General features: G+C 43.2%; 2 protein-coding genes across 4 annotated transcripts; both read left to right on the top strand.

Annotated features, from left to right (window-relative positions):
• Positions 1 to 1,839: 1,839 nt before the first annotated feature.
• prdm1c (PR domain containing 1c, with ZNF domain) lies at positions 1,840 to 10,383 on the top strand. 3 transcript variants are annotated; one of them, XM_023152088.3, is made up of 8 exons: positions 1,840 to 2,048; positions 3,652 to 3,903; positions 5,205 to 5,324; positions 6,316 to 6,568; positions 7,985 to 8,083; positions 8,558 to 9,000; positions 9,161 to 9,289; positions 9,477 to 10,383. In XM_023152088.3, the coding sequence occupies exons 1-8, from the start codon at positions 2,022 to 2,024 to the stop codon at positions 10,032 to 10,034; spliced, it is 1,881 nt and encodes a 626-aa protein (XP_023007856.2). In that variant the 5' UTR covers positions 1,840 to 2,021; the 3' UTR covers positions 10,035 to 10,383. The 3 variants fall into 3 exon arrangements, with proteins under 3 accessions (XP_023007856.2, XP_004568832.2, XP_004568830.2); XM_004568775.4 differs by having other exon boundaries at positions 7,985 to 9,000; positions 9,477 to 9,537; positions 9,677 to 9,925; XM_004568773.4 differs by having other exon boundaries at positions 7,985 to 9,000.
• Positions 10,384 to 11,965: 1,582 nt separating this feature from the next.
• On the top strand, positions 11,966 to 17,564 carry xkr5a (XK related 5a). The gene is made up of 7 exons (XM_004568777.6): positions 11,966 to 12,247; positions 13,189 to 13,372; positions 13,568 to 13,752; positions 13,849 to 14,061; positions 14,396 to 14,565; positions 14,793 to 14,904; positions 15,381 to 17,564. The coding sequence occupies exons 1-7, from the start codon at positions 12,115 to 12,117 to the stop codon at positions 16,322 to 16,324; spliced, it is 1,941 nt and encodes a 646-aa protein (XP_004568834.1). The 5' UTR covers positions 11,966 to 12,114; the 3' UTR covers positions 16,325 to 17,564.
• Positions 17,565 to 18,204: the final 640 nt, after the last annotated feature.

Below are 18,204 nucleotides of genomic sequence, written 5' to 3'. Positions count from 1 at the left end.
CGTGTCTACTTTCACTTCCTACAGCACATCCTAAACCGGTTAAAGTCAGTCAGTGATCTTGTTATTGTTAGTCTACTTGTATGCAGCTTACATTTCATTACACTTCCTGCTCACTGACTTCATTCTAAGAATGCCATCTTAATTATCAGATGATCTAAACCAAGTTATAACCAGCTACACGGGCATATGTACAACCATACTCAAAAACCTCCACACGTACGTGTAAGTTTGTCTCCAGGGCCTGTACACAACTCAGACTAGAAGTCCATGCTGTCATTATGAGAATTACTCACACATACCTATGAGTAATAGACATAGTGTAGAGAAGGTCCAGATAAAGAGGCATTAGAGAGGAAGAGGAGGAGGTGGAGGAGAGGAGAGCTGAATAGAAGGTGATGAATGAGATGACTGAAGGCAAAGAAAGAGAACGAAAGAGTGAGAGACAGAAGTGGATTTTAAATTACATGGTGGCTCATGTCAGCAGTCCTAATTAGTAGCTTGGTCAGGTGTGGTGAGTGGGCAGGAAGCATGAAAAGGACAAAACACCACAAAAACAAAGAAGAGTCTACAAGCGCCAGAATCCACTTGACATATGCCAGTTCATTATGAACCTCCCCAAATTGAAAGTGAATGTGATCAGTGTAGATGTTTAATGTGCCGTGTGGAATTAGGTTTACAGATAGGTGTACGGCGTGACGGTTCAGAGCGTGGCGCGTGTCTAGCGCGTGGGTGACGAGAAAGAAAATTCTGACAGTTCCTGAGCTGGCTGGAAGCCGGCCAAATCAAATGTTGTGTTTGGAGAGAAGTCAAGAAGAGGAGGGAGCGGAGGTGGAGGTGAAAACAGGGCTGTAGATCTCAATCTTACCTGGGCATTAACAAATTCTGGACCTCCCCCCCAGTGAAGTAGTGTGTAGTGGCTGATTATAAATGTACATGCACCAGAACACACCCTCAAGAGTTTTCCAGTTATTTGTCTTTATCGCAGCTTATAAAGATTTCTAAGGTGTGACACTGCTTCTTGTTGCACCAGCTTGCATTTTAATTTCAAATAAGGTGTGCATGCACAATATAACCCAGAAACTGTTGTTGTGTATTTGTTTTCAGGATTCTCATTAGAAGTACCTATTTCATCATTCTTAGTATTACAGTGACATAATACCATAACAAGAATTGTGATTAATCTCATGGGTTTGTGTATCTAAAGCTCTGAAGCATCAAGTATCAATATGAATGAGTCAACCAAGCAAAGCAGACATATTTCTACTTACAGCTGTTTATTTAGTGATTTTTAATTTCTTGGTATGTAATAAAAATCATCTTGGTGCATTTATTGTGTATGTTTTTTTAACTGATGATCTTATGTAGCTACAGAACCTAGAGAACAATTGCTTCGTTTAAAAGACTATTACAGACGATGAAGTTTTACAGGTTGTTAAATCTCTATGTTGCTGCAACATTCTTCATGTAAGATGTCCTTATTACACGACTACATGAATTACGACTAATCTGACTAACTTTAAACCTACAATTTACAAATAAATGATCTAATTTCCTCTGCGCGTCCTTGACTCGCTAACATAACACAGGTATGCCCTCTTCCAATCCACAACAGACTGAAAATGAAGATGCATTTGTTTGATCCGGACATAGCTGTGTGACAGCCTCCCTGGAGAAAGCCTCTTGCCTCGGGGCAAGAGTGTGACACACACACATGCACATGCACACACACACAAACACGCTCCAAGGAGGAGTCATGGGGCAAAGGGGAGAGAGGGGGAGGGAGCATGAGAGGAAAGGGAGTGTATCTCTCTCTCTCTCTTACACTGTCAAACACACACACACGGTGTATGTGAGCAAGACTCACATACACTGACTGCTCGGTTGCGCAGTCAGTATACTGAGGTCTGCTCAGAGAGAGAGAGAGAGAGAGAGAGAGAGAGGAAGAGAAGACAAGAGGCAGAGAACAGCCACTGGTTGCTTCTAGACACTCAAGCTCAAGAAGGGCACAGACAGCCTGACCTATGTGTGGCTCCTCACAAGGCTTTACAGTAAGTCTGCAACATCTGTCTCAGATCATCTTCTTAATTTTTACAGGAATAATATCGATTGTTCTATATTTTCAGCATGTTTAAGAAGAGTTAGACGTTTTTGGCTCGACTTTTCTTTTCTGCATTACGACACTCTCCCACGAAGTGCAATCTCAAAGTGTGCTTTCTAGAGACAGCCCGTTACATGTCGCCCCCGAGCCACAGCTGTGTGCTCTTGACTCATGTCTTGATTTTTCAAAATATATTTTCTGCTGTGTCACTTGGTTCAATGGTTTCGGAGTGAGCTGTCACACTTGTGACAGTCATTCCGAGTCAGCTGTGGTGACACTTCAGAGAAAAAAATATAAGGTGTAACATCATATATAAATCTCGTCTCTTTGAACTTTTATTTGCATTTGAGAATCCGTTGACATTCTTTTGTTATTGCAGCATATATGCCACTGAGTACAGTTTCTACCACTAGTGCTGAAAACAACAAAAAGATGAGCGGTGGGCTTTTTTATCGCAGCTTACTGACTGTAGATTTATTTATACATAAATGGGGAGAATTTAGAATTTCTATTCCTTGCAGTCGTTCCCTCAGGAGTGAAGTTTTGACTTGACTTTTTATCTCTCATCAGTAAGGAACGTAAGTCACATGAGTGTTTACCATATATTAGCAAGAACCAGGCTTATCTACCACTATCTCAGAGGCAAACTGATGAGTCTACAAAGGAAGAAGTTCTCAGACAACACATCTGAGCGTTGCCTTTTAATCACGAGCCTGCCATCCGCTTTTTCACTCTTCTTTATTTCAGTCTGGGAGCCGTATCTTTTGTCGCGGCTGAGTTGCCTGACAATCGCAATGTCGTGAGAAGGGAAAGAGTGAAAATAAGGGACAGAAAGAAAAGGAAACAGAGAGTAGAGTGGCACTTCTTTTCTTTGTTTCGACATGTAAGAGCAGTTGTTTAGGAAAGGGAGCCACTTCGGGGCTGGCAATCAATGAGCAGACGTACTGCTTTTGTGCTTTTGATCAATTGGTGGTTTTTTTGTTTTTCTTTCTTTACATGTGTCTTCATATTATGGGGTTTTTGTGGACTGAAATCAGGCATATCTCACTCTAGCAGCCCTTCTGTGGCTTTTTAATACGGTAAATAGTCAGTATAGAGTGTTAAGACCTGGCCGACAGCCAAGTCTCAGTCAGTTCGGAGGAAGTCTGGTTGATTCCCTGGTAGTGCGGGTTTCCTTGTGAAAGTGGTCCTGCTTCGGGGCTGACGTGCACAGGAACCTCTGTTATAGCCCCGGGGTTGTATTCTGAGTCACAGGATGTAAAGGACAGAGGGGGGCAAACTTGAAGGTTCCACTTTGAAGTTTGTTTGTCCGGTGTTGGCAGTAGACGGGAAGGTTAGTTTCTCTACAGCATCACAACTGCCTCCTTCTCTATATCACACTTCACAATCTGGGACCTACTTTTAGATTCATTCAAAACTCAACTCGATTCTGCATCTGCTGTTTTATGAAAGAAAGGTTTGCCTTCCACCCTGTATAACCAAAATAGCGTTTAATAATAAAATCAGATATAGAATCATATGGATTTAAGAGCATTTTTCTTTATTTTCCATAGGCCGCCTCTTCATGTACCTCAATCATGTTAACCTCAGAGAAGTCAGCTCAAACTGTGGGTGCCACTGCAGCGATGCCAGGAAAACACGATGTTGATATGACATCATGGAGCGAGGCAGACTTTGAGGAGAACTGCACTTACATCGTGAAGGACCAACCTCTGGAAGGCGAGTCCGAAAACAATTGCAAGACACGAGCTGAGAGATCGTTGCCCAGGAACCTGGCCCTGAAACACTGCCACGACTCAGCAGAGGTAACCAAGGCCTTCCGTGTTTGTTCTTTTACAAACAGGCAAGACATTAATGAAGACAAATAGTCCCAGTCCAAATATATCAAAGCAGCTATGTGATGTTTTTAGTAAATGACAATTCTTTGCGTCACTCCAACATCCTTCCATCCTCTCATCTATCCTCCGGTGGGAAGTACTTGACATATTGTTGTCTAATTTGAGCTTTTCCTCTCTGCTATGTGTATGTTGAAGCAAACACAGACACAATAGCCAAGCCTCTGGGCACTCAGCCTGAGGGCTCTATGATTAGTAGTTATCTTAGATTCCCATCCCTTTGTTCCAGCAGAAAATTACACCATTAGGCAAAAGCCCATAATATACATAATACCCTAAATGTTCTTCCAGGTAAAATATGTGTCATCTAGCATGGAGAATTATTTCCATCCTCTCATCTATAAATAAGTGAGTGGATAAGGAACTGACAATCATATAGTGTGGTAAATGCATGATAAAAGGTTAACCGCAAAGAACTAGTCATGAAAAGGAAACACTAAATTTCCTCTACAAAAAGTGTAGGGAAGGGAGATCAGAGGAAGTATCCCTGACATCTGCAGTAAAATACCTGCATTTACCACTTTGACCTTCTTATAAGAAATGTCTGGTTGACGCTAAAGAACAGGATACATGACAGTAATCTGTGACACAAGGGCAAGTCAAATGATGCCTTTAGACAAAGTCATTGAATGCAAGGACAAAAATATCTGGATAAACTAAAGACAAAACTGTAGGCCTGAGTCTACAGTGTAAAGATGAAAGAGAAATACACTACCATCGCTTTAGGGCTTTTGCTTTTTTAACATGGAGCTCAAGGTGCTAGCTGGGGTGTGACCATGACACCTTATCCACTCTCCCCCACCCTGGAGGACTGAGACAGAGGACTGAGTTTCACACCTGGTAGTAGCAGAACAAGACTAGTAGTGAAATTTTAATATGGGAGAGAAACTAAAGATAACTTGGTCGATTGGCTTATTAAATATTTAACATGTGAAGGAGAGAAAACATTCAGTCACAGCCTCTGAAAATCCTCTCAGCCTGTATATTATAAAATAAGGACAACCTGCTTAATTGCCTTTTTCCACATAAGTGTCTCCAGGGGACAAAAATATTCAGTGAATTGACCAGATTCTTTGGAGGCTGTATTCCAAAGAATCTCATCTATCTTAGGATGTTTTAACAACTAAACGTGCCTGTAACTGCTCGCTCAGATCTTCTGTTTTATTAACTGACCTGCTGTTTGACGATTATGTGCTCTCTTTGTTTAACAGGTGCTTGGGGTGATGACTAAGGAGATCATTCCGAAGGGAACACGCTTTGGCCCTTTGGTGGGTGAGAGCTACACCAACGAAACTCTGCCGAAAGACGCCGACAGGAAGTACTTTTGGAGGGTAAGCAAGCCTCATGTGAGACTCTGCAAACTTAAATGTTAAATTCAACGATGTGCCTTTCAGAACTGTTCACATCCTGTATCTCTGACTGACTGGAGATGCTGCTTTGGCTATGTCGTGGCACGAGTTAGCAAATGTGGTCAACGTCTGACATCCTGTCAATGTATGAGTCAAATTTGTCAATGGTCTGGTGTTTTTAAATGCCATTTGCCTTGATAGCTTTCAAAAGTGCATGCACCATATATGTCAGTGTGTTTGCCCGTTCTGTGCGCTTCTGTCTGAGGTCTTTCTCTCTCTCTCTCTGTCTCTCTCTCTCTCTCTCTCACACACACACACACACGCACAAGCACACACAGCTGTTTGGTTTCAGTGACGCAGCGGTTCTCCTGTGTCTTCGCTTCTCACAGTAGTGGTATCACTGCCAGTAAATACACCATACACATGTCCGCACTTCTCCAAACTAACAAACTCTCACACTGACTAAGCAAGGAAGTGGCTTCAAGCCTGAGAACTGTTTATGTTACACATTCAGCAGCATCAGGGCATCTTCCATTGCACACATGCTCCTGAGTAATTCTATAGCATACACTCAGCAACCTTGACATCATGCAACTCCAACCAAAATTTTGCAACAGTCTGACAATTTGTTAATAATACAGCCATGACTCAAGCAACAGCACAGAAAGAACACTTTTGTACAATCGCAGAGGAAGGGAGGAGGTGAATAAGTTCACCGTGAATGTAACAGGTGAGAGTAAGGAGTGGGTGAAACAGTATACCCAATACTACAATCCAGTCATACAGAGAAATTCTTTTTGAGTGTTCCCTTTGTAACTCATATTGTGTGCTGCAAAGACTTGCGCCTATCCAACATGAAAGAAATTACAGCATTTACCATAAAGGCGCGAGGAAACTGTGACTTCATGGTTTCAGGTTCACTTCTAATAATCAAGTGAATTATTTCTGATCTCTTGTTCTGCTCACGCTATAGGTCTTCTCAGAGGGGCGCTTACACCACATTCTGGATGGGCTGCATGAAGAGCGGAGCAACTGGATGCGTTACGTCAATCCAGCATGCTCTGTGGAAGAGCAGAACCTGGTTGCATGCCAGAGTGGCTTGGACATCTTTTTCTACACCACCAAACGACTTCAGCCAGGCCAGGAGCTTCTGGTGTGGTACTGCTCTGAGTTTGCCCAGCGTTGTAACTACCCTCCACTGGGACAGCTGGCTATTGACAAAAACGGTGAGTGCGTGTGTTTTTGTGTGTGTTGTCAATTTAGGAATGCGCAAGGACCGAGTGCTGCTGAAGTCAACAGAAACTAACACGGTGCCCACGCATCGAGACGTATCTGGTTTGTTCTGTCATTGTGAAGTAAGGCCCCCAGTCAAAACGCCAGCCGACTGACACACTCTTTGTGTACGTGTTTAAGAACTTACTCCGTCACACCCATAGCTCCTTTGTTGACGCAGAAGACAAAGGAGGATAGTGGAGACTTGAAAGCAGAGAAGAGCTGTCTCCAGGTGCAGCAGCAGTACTGGCGTAAGATGAGACCAATTTCAGGATTTTAAGCAATGTTTCAGTTTCCCTTTTAAACTCCCACATAGAAGGCTGCCGGCAGCTCATTCAGCCAGACAGCATTTGGCATTCATTCACAAACAGTAGGAATGTGCATGCTAGCAGAAAGACCACGCAGAAAAATACTAATTCAAACACAGTCACAAAAAGAGGCCGCTAGAGGTGCTGATGGCACTCTGGCACGACACCCTTTATTTATTTGGTTCTTAAGGAGGAAGCGAGGTAGGAATTTCTCTACTGACTACTTGAACTTCCTGACAAGGTGACCTGCTGACAGATTGATATCTCACTCAGTGTTGGCTGTTTGTTTGCTGAGAGCTGGCCTCCCTGGAGTGGGGGCAGGGTAACCTGGGAGTGAACAAAAGATAAGAGATGTGCTGTTTGTGTGGGTTGTGGGTTAATTGTGTCTAAAAGTAGGTGAAATGTACATGCAAACCAATGTATTTGGTCTTCCTCTCTGTTGTCGGTTTGAGTCCCTTGCTTATTCTGTGGTAAAGTCAGTGAAGCAGTACCTTTTTACCTAGATGAAATGCAAATTTCAATCCAGATTTTCAATCCAATTTATAAAATCGTTTCTATCTGTTTGGGAGCTGTAGTTTATTTGTCACTTCCAAATGACAAGTTGATTTTTGTCTCCTGTACACTGTGTATCCTGTCTGTCTTGTGACAGAAAATACACCTTCAACTGCCCAGCCCTCTAATGCAAATAGCACACTGTATCCACTCACTCTTGCTCTCTGTGCTATCTGTATCATGATCAGATCCCCATTGTTTCATTTCTGGTGTCCACTTTAACAGAGTGCAAAGGTCAGGGACATTCAAACAGTCGCATCTGATAAAAAAAAAAGTGCATCTCCTGAAGTTTAAAGTAAATTGTTTGGCTAGCGTAGGTACTTTTGAAAGCAAACGTGCATAGTGATTAAGAAAGAAAACATACAACACGTGTGCTTGATAAGACGAATATGTGCTTGTATGGCTGCATGTGTCAGTTAGTTGAACGATGATAATGTTACATCTAGTCTATGTTAAGAAATGAGTTTCATGTCTCTGATGATCTTTCTCTATTGCTTATCTGTCTAACAGAACAGAGTCCAGCGAAGAAGACAACAAGGAAACGAGGTCATACGGTCTCTGAAATCCTACAAGATGACCTCTCCAAATCCCCTTCTACCTGCATCAGACGTGTGGACAGTTTTTTGCCTCAGACAAATGTCTCAGCAGATTTTCCTTTATGTCCCAGTGTTGTCTACCCACCTCAGCCTATCTCCAAATCTATGCATGCTAATAGATATGCATTTCTACCACCTCTGCCATCCTGTAGCCCTCCAGCTGCCAAAAGGCCAGCACTAAGCATTCCTGTCCCTACTAATGTCCACTTTGCCTTTCAGCACAGTCAAGGCCCTCCCGTAGCAAAGCCTTACCAAGATCCCTGTATGCCCGATATTGCTAATTCTACTCTAATGCACGGCCCCTATCTACTGCCCCACTACTCACTTGGCCTTCTACCTCATTCATATCCATTCTATCGTGAACAACTGAAACCTCACTTGGCAGTCTCACCCCATGTATCGCCCTTTCACAACTATGCACATTTTCAATCGCCTTTAACCAGTGGTTGCAAAGACTTGACACGTGCACTTTCTGATTCCAAACCAGACCTCTTTCTTTCACCAATCCGTGAGCACAGAGACAACAAGGACCTCATATCCAAAAGAAGAGCCTACCTCAGCATACCCTCACACGACCTCAGAGATTTCAAACACTCCCCTCCCACCAACGTTCACACAGACCTCGCTGTGCCTGCCACATCCACCGCCTCATCTATGGTCACTAAAATCCGTGAAGCACAGCCGTCTCTCACACCTGGAGGATGCTCGCCGCAAGAGGGAATGGCAGCCTCCTCAAACTGCCTCCCTTCCAATTTTACCTCTGCCACTCAAAGTGAAGCTGAGGATACAATGGACCTAAGCAAGACAAAGCAAAGTGGGCAGACAATTGGCTACAAGACCCTGTCTTACCCTCTGATGAGGCAGAATGGAAAGATCCGATATGAATGCAACATCTGTGGAAAGGTCTTTGGGCAGCTGTCTAACCTTAAGGTTAGTTGCTCTTCAACACATTAAAGCAGTGCGAAAGAAAATGACAACCACCAGTTGAATACAGTGACTGGAGTATAGTATAATTGAATTAACCAGTTCCTCTGATTTCCTGAGTTTGATCGATAACAAATAAATTATCATATCTCCGACATCTTCTCAGGTTCATCTGCGAGTACACAGCGGGGAGCGTCCCTTCAGGTGTCAGACCTGCAATAAGAACTTCACGCAGCTAGCACACTTGCAGAAACACTACCTGGTTCACACAGGAGAAAAGCCCCATGAATGCAAGGTAAGGCTGCAGCTGTCGGAAATTGCTGGAAAGCATTAGACGCCTTATATCACTCTCGTAATAAATACGTAGGTGGACTAAAGGTTTGTACGTCAGAAACAAAACATTGAAACATCGCAGAGGTTATGTGACTAAGAACAAAATAAAGACTCATACAGAGATTCCCTTCTGCTGTGTTTTTACATAGGTGTGCCACAAGCGATTCAGCAGCACTAGTAACTTGAAGACCCACCAGCGGCTACACTCAGGTGAGAAGCCTTACCATTGCAAGCTCTGCCCTGCTCGCTTTACTCAGTTCATCCACCTCAAACTCCACAAGCGCCTCCACACTGGCGAGCGACCACACCGCTGTCCTCACTGCCCCTGTTCCTATCTCCATTACTGCAGCCTCCAAGTGCACCTCCAAGGCTTCTGCCCACTCTTGCCCCTGGCCTCACACAGATACTCGTCAGAGGAGCTATGTCGAGTTAACTCTGAGATTGAGAGGTTTGACATGAGTGAGGCGGCAGAGGAGCTTGAAGCCATGGCTGCAGAGGTTGATATGGACAAGGGGAATGTTACCGACCTAATACAGAAGATAGAGACCCGTGTCTCGGGCCACCGGGATGCTGACAGAAGGGAGGCTGAGAGAACCAACTACAAATCAGCAAAAGAGCGCTCGGGTGTTCAGCTGCATCACAGCAGTCCTGTACCTCTTCATCCAGCCAGCATCAAGCTGGAGTCAAGCTGCATATCAGAGCCCTAAGACAGTCCTGCTAATCCATCCATATAATCCTTACAGGTCAACTCAGCAGCTGTCTGTTACTGCCCTATTTGAAGTAAAGCCTTATCTCAATCATGGATTTCCTAGCCTATACTCTACGTAGACCGCAGCATGTGAAAAATCTAGACTTAACCAGCCTGGCCTGGAAAAAGTGACTTTTTTTTATTAAATGTATAGATCTTTGATAATTTATTCAATTACTTTTAATCTAAAATGTACAAAAAAACAACACATTTTTTGATATTTTGATTTTTATATCTCTGGAATGTCTTGATGGAACAACTACACATGTAATTATGCATTAAAAATAACAAAGATGCTTGCTTTAAAATGTGTTTTTTAGCATGAGACTGAATGTTTCTGTTTGTGTATGTATGCGTAATTGTGTCCCGTGATTCACGTAACTATTACTGTACAAGCATGACTTCATATGTAAGTGGGTTAAGCACTGAAATGACACCAAAAAGAAACCTCAACTTGCCTTCTGGGTGAGTATACAGTTCTGAATCGGAGTTGCAGATAAACATCCTGTTATGAGTCTTGGGATACTCACAACCAGTAAATACCAACCCGTCATCATGGAAGGAAAAAAAACAAAACACACACACACACACAAAATTGAACAAGATTATCTTCATGATCAATATCCTGTGAATAATTTTATACACGTATATCTATATTTGAGTTTTGGTATTAGGCAGTTGTCAGACATTTCACTCACACTGTGTGACTCCACAGTTTTAGTAAGACATATAAATAAATTAAAACTCAAACAAAGAGAACAAAACAGACTTAAGATGACTACTTTTATTCACAATGAACGCTGATTCATACAGCGCAGGCTTGTGAATAAAACTGCAACCATATCTCTATATTAACACAGCTATACTTGCTATACTCAAGAATTATTACAGGATTTTCTATCCAGTATCCTTCTGTGGTTCTTTTACTACAACCTAAAATAGTGTAGTTGTGGAAAGGGTTAAAAACAAAGTGCCAATTTATGCGAGTGATGATGAGGTAATGGGGCTCTTGTAAACTGCTCTGGAGCTTTTTCTCCATTTAAGAAAGTAAATTAAAGAAGTGGTGGGTCAAGTAGGTCTCATTAATGGCTTTCAAAATGACACAATCGTGACACAGTCCTCGAAATATGGGGCGTAGAACTACTGTAAGTGGTGCATGAACCATTAAAGAAAGACTCCAGCTGTTGTCATGACCTTCAATTAATTGAAATTAAATCTTCCTTTTTATTCAGTGTTTATTATTTAAAACTTGATTTTACCAGAAAGCCCCATTAGATTAAAACCTGTTGGGTTTTTTTTCAAAATGACAAAAAATTGTTAAAACAAATATAACATGAAAGCACATAAAGTAGAAAATAAATAAATTAATAAATAAAGCAAGTCAGAGTCAACAAGTAACACAAGTCCTGCTTATGAATAGCAACTGCAGTCTTCTTCCACAGAAGTGGTTATCTTAGGGCTAAACATTCGGATTTGGTGTACTCTTAAGGTTAAGTCACGATCAAGTGCCAAAATAGAAAACACTATTCGGCCTAGACAGCGTTAACACACATAATATGGGAGCTTTTTCTGCTTTTGGCCCCTTGAAACCCGATTATAAAGGACACAGAGATGTGCACCGGTGTGATGTGGGGGATGAACTTTATTTATTGTTCTAAAGTCGGGCATGGCAGACAAAAAACGCACCAGAACCACAGCTGTAAACAGCGCTCACCATGACCTGCGACCTCCACATGCTCAGATCAGTCTGCCGTCTATCACCAGTCTACCAAGTAAGATGCAGCACTATGGAGTCACAAAAGATTTGAAGAAATAGACCGTGATGCAGAAGAGGTTTCCACGGTGGAGGGAGGAGAGGCTCGCTAAACTGATGCACCTTTAAACCGTGCTGTGACGTCAGATATTTTGACAGGGGGCAGGCAGCGGGAGAAGAAGAAGAAGAAGAGGAGGAGGAGGAGGAGAGCGGATGTACCAAGCGGGGGCCAAAGGATGCCCAGGATAATGTCATCGGTGTGTCCTCCTTCCCACCTATCCGCATCATGATAAACGCCGCAGGAGCGGTCGCCCGCAGGATACCGTCGGCGGCGCGGCGGAGCGAGTGCTGGATAGCGTGGTGCCAGGCGGTCCTGCTCGCCGTGTCGGGGCTGGTTATTGTGGCCGAACGGAGCGCTCGTAAGTGGGGATTCCAAGCGCTAGCGTGCTGCTAGCTTGCTTGCCGTGTTGAAACTCAACCTCGTGGAAAATAGATGTTGGGCTTTCTTTTTCTTTTCTTTTGCCGTAATGTGATTGAAAATGATGCTACGTGCTGGAGCCGTCTCAGCTGCGGCCGTACTTCACGTTAGAAGAAGCACATTTGGGAGATGCTATGGCACAGCCGTTAGTACTCAACGGGAAAACATAGCTGAATTCCGTGTGCACTGCAATCCAATATCGGCGTTGGTTAGTCCACCTTTGTTGGCCAAACTGGGCCCCCCGAGACCTCCTGTGATCGTAAAACAGGATAACACAGCCTATTAGTTATTGAATTTAACTAGTGACTTTAATTAAGTGTTACTAAATTGCCGTCGCTGATCAATATTCGCATAATGCCCAACTTTTAAATTATAATTCTCCACCTTACACCTCCCCCAAAATATGATTGAACACAATAAACACTTGTTTTTCCCAAGTCATTTTTTGCACATCTAGGATCTGTATTGAAAACAAGGTGCAGCACAGCGTTATGATTTCCTGACTGTGCAGATCAATGGGGCAAGGTCAGGACACCAGGAGGGATACCTGGATGCGTACAGAGTGTGACTTTGTCTTCAGCAAGTATACCATTACCAGAAGATAAAAATACTGTGCTGCTGCCTGAGATTCACACTTGAGACATTCTGCCATAATTAAACATTTAAAAAGTGAATGCGTGCATAAATGAATGGCTATTTAGATTATCAGTAGAGTGGCACATTGATAAAGCTGTACCAGTGAAGCTAAGAAACAGCTAATGGCTGTTTTAAAGTGGTGTGGAATGACTCTGGTGTCTTTTCTGTGAGCTTGCGCCATCCCATTAGAAGATATCATTGTGCATCTGGGTGTTTGTTCTTTTTCTGTGTGTGTTTGTGTGTCAGTGATCTACTGTATAGGGTTTTACCTTTGGAATGAGGAGACACAGTGGGCAGGCCTCACACTTGGCCTCTTTCTACCGGGGACAGCAGTTCAGCTGCTAAGTGTGAAGTGGTACTATGATGATGGTGATGACAGGCGATGCTACCTCTCTGTTATACACATCCTGCACTTGGGCATTTTCAAAAGGTAAGCTCGTTTTTTCCATTCGATGTGCTTTACGTAGATACATTACAAAAGCAGACTATGTTGTTAGAATGTAATAATTTTTAGTTTTTGTTAAAGTACAGGGCAAAAAATAAATAAAATTCACATCACTCTGAAACCTTACTGAGTCGGTTATATTTTATGCCTCCTCTGGTTTTTGTCTCCATCTTCTGGCAGGTTGTGGGACTGCATGAGGTCTGTGCTGCGCATGCAGGGCTCAGTGGCTGATCTGGGAGCTGCTGTTATGCAGCAGGCAGATGTTGCTGCCCTTTGGCTGCTGGAAGCCCTTGTCCTCACGCTGCCTCAGAGCCTGCTGCAGGCGTACATCGTGGTGTCTACTGATGTGGGCATCGCATCACCAGGTAATTTTATGTTCAGTTGAATCACGGGATCCGTGTGATGTTTATGGCCTGTAACTTGTTATATTACATTTTTTTTTATGCATGTTTTATCTACAGTGGCGTATTGCTGTGGCTTGTGTGTGCTGTCTATTGCGTGGGCCCTGGTGCTGTACAGCCGAGCCTGCTGTCTGATAAGACCAGGCCACCTGGCCATGCCTCCAGCAGCCCTGCTGTGCCAGCTGGTGTGGAGGGCATGCATGCTGGGTGCCAGGGTGACCTGCCTCACATTCTTTGCCAGGGTTTTTAATTGGTGGGTTTGTGGAGTAGCAGGTGAGCACTGAGAAGCGACTTTTATTTTGTTAAGACACTTGAAAGCCGGAGAAAGTGCACAGTTATATTAAACTAGTACATTACATTAAAGGGTACAGGAGACTCAATGACTAGTACACGCACAGATTTCCATGTGAAATTCCTTTGAGCTTAAAAAAACCCATTTTTTATTAACTCACATTTAACCACTGAGTTATGTAATTATCCTCAGAGCACTGTGACATGTCCTCTTGATCCAGTTTTCTGTTTCGCCTCTGCATCAGCGTTGCACACTGTATATGGATCCTGTGTTGCACTTGTAGACCTTCTATTCTATTTTTATGTTGACCTTCAGGTTTTCACTGGCTCACGGCCTCCTTTTGGCTGGTATCACAGCAACCAGACATCTGCACCGGCCCCTGGTGTTGGCGTGCTTTTAATGGCGTCATGGGGCTCATCCACGTCTTCCTCTTCCTCAACATCAAAGATGGACCCTCGCGCTTCCGCATGGCCAGTTTTTATGCAGTACGTCACGAGTTAAAGTTATTATTCTTCAACTTTTCTTTTTTTTTTCTGTTTTCATTATGTTGTTTTGTGCAGCTTTGTCTCATCTGCCTACTCACAGGGCAGCAGGGACAAACAGATATAGATACATAAGTTTGCAGTGTCATCCTCACCTCTGTGTGCTAAGCCCACAGTGACGTAAAGCTGTCTACAGATGACTGATGGTGCGACCTTCTCTCCTTCTTCAGTTCATGCTTGTAGAGAACGCCACTCTGCTGCTGGCCGCCTCTGACTTCCTGAGCGAAGCATCATGGGACAGCATGACCCTTCCCACCACTGTGCTGTGTGGCTTTCTCCTCGGTGAGTCATTTGTTTCTAGAAAATTTGCTGTTTGTATTGGGAGATTAGTCATAGTTAGAATTATGTCACACTGTTTATTAGTTTCTGTCATACCCAAGTGATAAATCCCCCCGTGTTTATTCACAAATTCTTAGAGGTATTGTTGTACAACAAACATAGCTACCGATATGCTGCCCTACTTGCAATACTCTTTATATGTGAGATTTTACTGTGCAGGATATTGTAAATCTCTTTATCTGAATACGTAAGAGTGGAGATGGGACCGTAAGAAGGCAAAAAATAAATGTAACCTTGAATTTTTTGTGTGAGGTTGATATGCACGATAGAATTAATATAGTAACAGCCAGAGTGGCTGCTGTGATCTCTGCTGCAGCCTCCCTCTGTGATTCAGACTGTGCAGTCAGCTAATTGCTTGTGAAAGACCAAAACATACCTGGGCCACTAAAATCAATATTTCCTATTCCTTTGCTTCTTAGGTGCTACCTCTCTTGTCCTATACTACCGGTTCCTGCACCCCAAGTCCACAGAGATCTCCCAGGGAACAAACCACAACCACATGGGCAGTACATGCATAGAACAAGGGGAGTCCTCCTTCTCTCTTGGGGACAAAAGTTTGCCAGCTCATTCTATTCAAAACCATGGCAGCTTCTCCCTCTCAGGTGTTGCTGGTTCTCTGCTGGAGCATCCAGGGAACTGCGGGGGCAGGCCTAACAGCTCCTGTCCGTGTTACCACCACCACTGGCTCTTGATCCGCCTTGCTCTGAAAACAGGAGATCTTGGTAAAATCAACAGGGCGTATGGGGCTGGGGGAGCAGCGGCCGTACTAGACATAGAGGAGTACAACCAAGAATTTAAAAGTAACGAGGGCATCACAATTACAGCTGGAGGAAGCTGTGAGGGTGTCTCCACCTCCGAGTCTCAGGGGAAAGGTCTGGCACCCCTCTCGGACTGTAAAGACGAGTTCCAGAGCGTAAGCGAACCCACGTCGACTGAACAACCGGAAGAAGACGACAGTCTGGAGATGGAGAGCCCGATGGAGTCGCCCACATCGGATTTCAAACGCAGCTCACCAGAGGGTAAATCAATGTTTGGAGACAGCCCAGAGCCCTATTTCTGCCCTACAGAATCAAGTTCAACCTTATACTTCAGCGCCGATCCCCAATCTCCAAGCAGCGCCAGTAACCCCCGTTTGGACCGGGACCTTGGGGCTCTGGAGCAAGGCGTTCGCCTCAACTCAATCCCTAGTGATCCAGCCCTTCACAGAGATGTCCGTGGACTCATGGGCCGGGTTGGACCACGATGTATTTCCACCCCTAAATTGGACTCAGGGGTGTTAGACTCCCCTTCCAGTGTCCCTCATCTTAAAGGTCCAAGAAAGCAGCTCATATTATCCCGAAGGGATGAGGATGAAAACTTTTAGCTTACATGTGACAGAATCAGGGAAGAAGTAAAAACGGATCCAACATTAAAGGAGTACACCAGCTTTTAAAGGGAGTGCTTTTTCAGCAGTCCAGCATTGTAGAATTAGAAAGCTGGCAGTAATTTCTCCTTTTGTGTATACACATATATTTAGTACACTGTGGGGCGTATGCAACAATTGTGGAATAATCCTCTCAAAGCATAAACGATTTTTCTACAAAAGCATTCCTTTGCCCAAAAGCCGGACACAGAGTAAAGCCTTCAGTAGAGCTCATTTACCACAAAGGTTGTGTGTAGAGCTCAGACACACCTTCTGCCTGATGTTCAGCTGGCATTTTCATTCTTTTGGTCACAGTGAACTTAAGCCTCAAGAATAATAACAATTATACTGTGCAACAAAATGAACACCGGTCGGTCAAGACCGAAACTACGTAATAAGGAAGTAGGCATTAGTTGTATCAATAAACATCATCAAGTACGCAGATGCTTCATGATCTTAAAAAGGGGGATGATCTCTTTAATACGCACTAAAACTGCTGTTACTCATGTCAGTTGCCAGCAGCTATGAAAATAGAGAAACTAATCCTGTATCTTTCAATGTGTCTGACCTCTGAATCATAACCATCTCACTATAAGCCAGAGCCTTTTGGCTTCCTAAAAGCACAAATATCTTCTGTATCATATGTCTGTTGCTGTGATGCTGTGGTTTTTTTTTTTTTCTTCTTCTTCTTTTTTTATCAAAAAAACAAAACAAAAAACTGACACTTTGACTCTCAGATAGGTTATCTTTTGTATGATGTTAACAGGCATCGCTTTGAGCAGGGCTGGTGTGTGGGCCTAGGGAAACTGTTTGATGTGTTGATTTACATGTTGACCATGTAATTGCGGAACTGTTTTTGCAATTTACGTTTTGTTGGAAATGAAACAATGTCTCAGGCACTAACGTCTCAAAGCTTTCATATGTTCTGCAACAAAGTGAAAAGATGCTTATGAGATATTTGTGGTGATTTTTTTTTTTTTGTATGTGCTCTTGATTACTATTGGCAGGGGCCAAATGTACTTTGCCCCTTATTGTGTTCTGTAACAGGATTAAAGTCCACTAACAAAGCAGTGAAATTATGCTGGGTTTTCTCTCATGCCCAGCTGACTGCCTATATGACATTTTGAACTGTGAAGTGTAAAGCCACTGGTGGCTCTGGATAAGCAATAAATACAGTACATGTTTAGGTGAGTGGAGTGAAGATGTGTCGAGTGTTTTATTCTTTTGAGCAAAGTACGGTGATGTGCAGTCTTGACCCAACCATCACTTAGTATTTATTGAAACATGCAAACATCCATGGAAATATAGTATATAAAGTGGGGAAAGAACTCGTTTTTTTACAGTTCTAATCACCTTTGAAGTTAACATTTGAGATGGCCAGCTATCTAGGGAAGCTTTCTTGGAATTTAGGTTCCTGAAGGAGACTTCAGAAATAATTCTCCGGGCTTCTTGAAGGACATTCAAAGCTCTTCTTTGGATGTTGGCTGCCTTTTGATCCGTTTTATGTCAAGATGATCCCACACTGCTAGTGTTTTATTGTGTTTTTTTCTGTCCAGTTATGCTTTTATTGCACTGAAAGTGTGTTTGAGATCATTGTCATGCTGAAAAATTAAGCTCTTGCCAATCAGATGCTTTCTAGGATTGCATAGTAAATCATTATCGGTATTTTTCTGTGTTCAAAATTCTTTTGACAGGATCTCCAACACCACTGAGTAAAATACAGCCCGAAATCATGACAGAACCTCCACCATGTTTTACAAATGGCTGTAGACACTGTAGGCTGTAGGCTTCAAGTAATTCTTTATTTAAAAAGCCATCCCTCGACACAGCTGTTTAGCTAA

This window comes from Maylandia zebra, linkage group LG15, assembly GCF_041146795.1.
Source record: "Maylandia zebra isolate NMK-2024a linkage group LG15, Mzebra_GT3a, whole genome shotgun sequence".
NCBI classification, from domain to species: Eukaryota; Metazoa; Chordata; class Actinopteri; order Cichliformes; family Cichlidae; genus Maylandia; species Maylandia zebra.
Note: the sequence above shows the minus strand (reverse complement) of the source record. Positions and strands in the feature narration are given on the sequence as shown.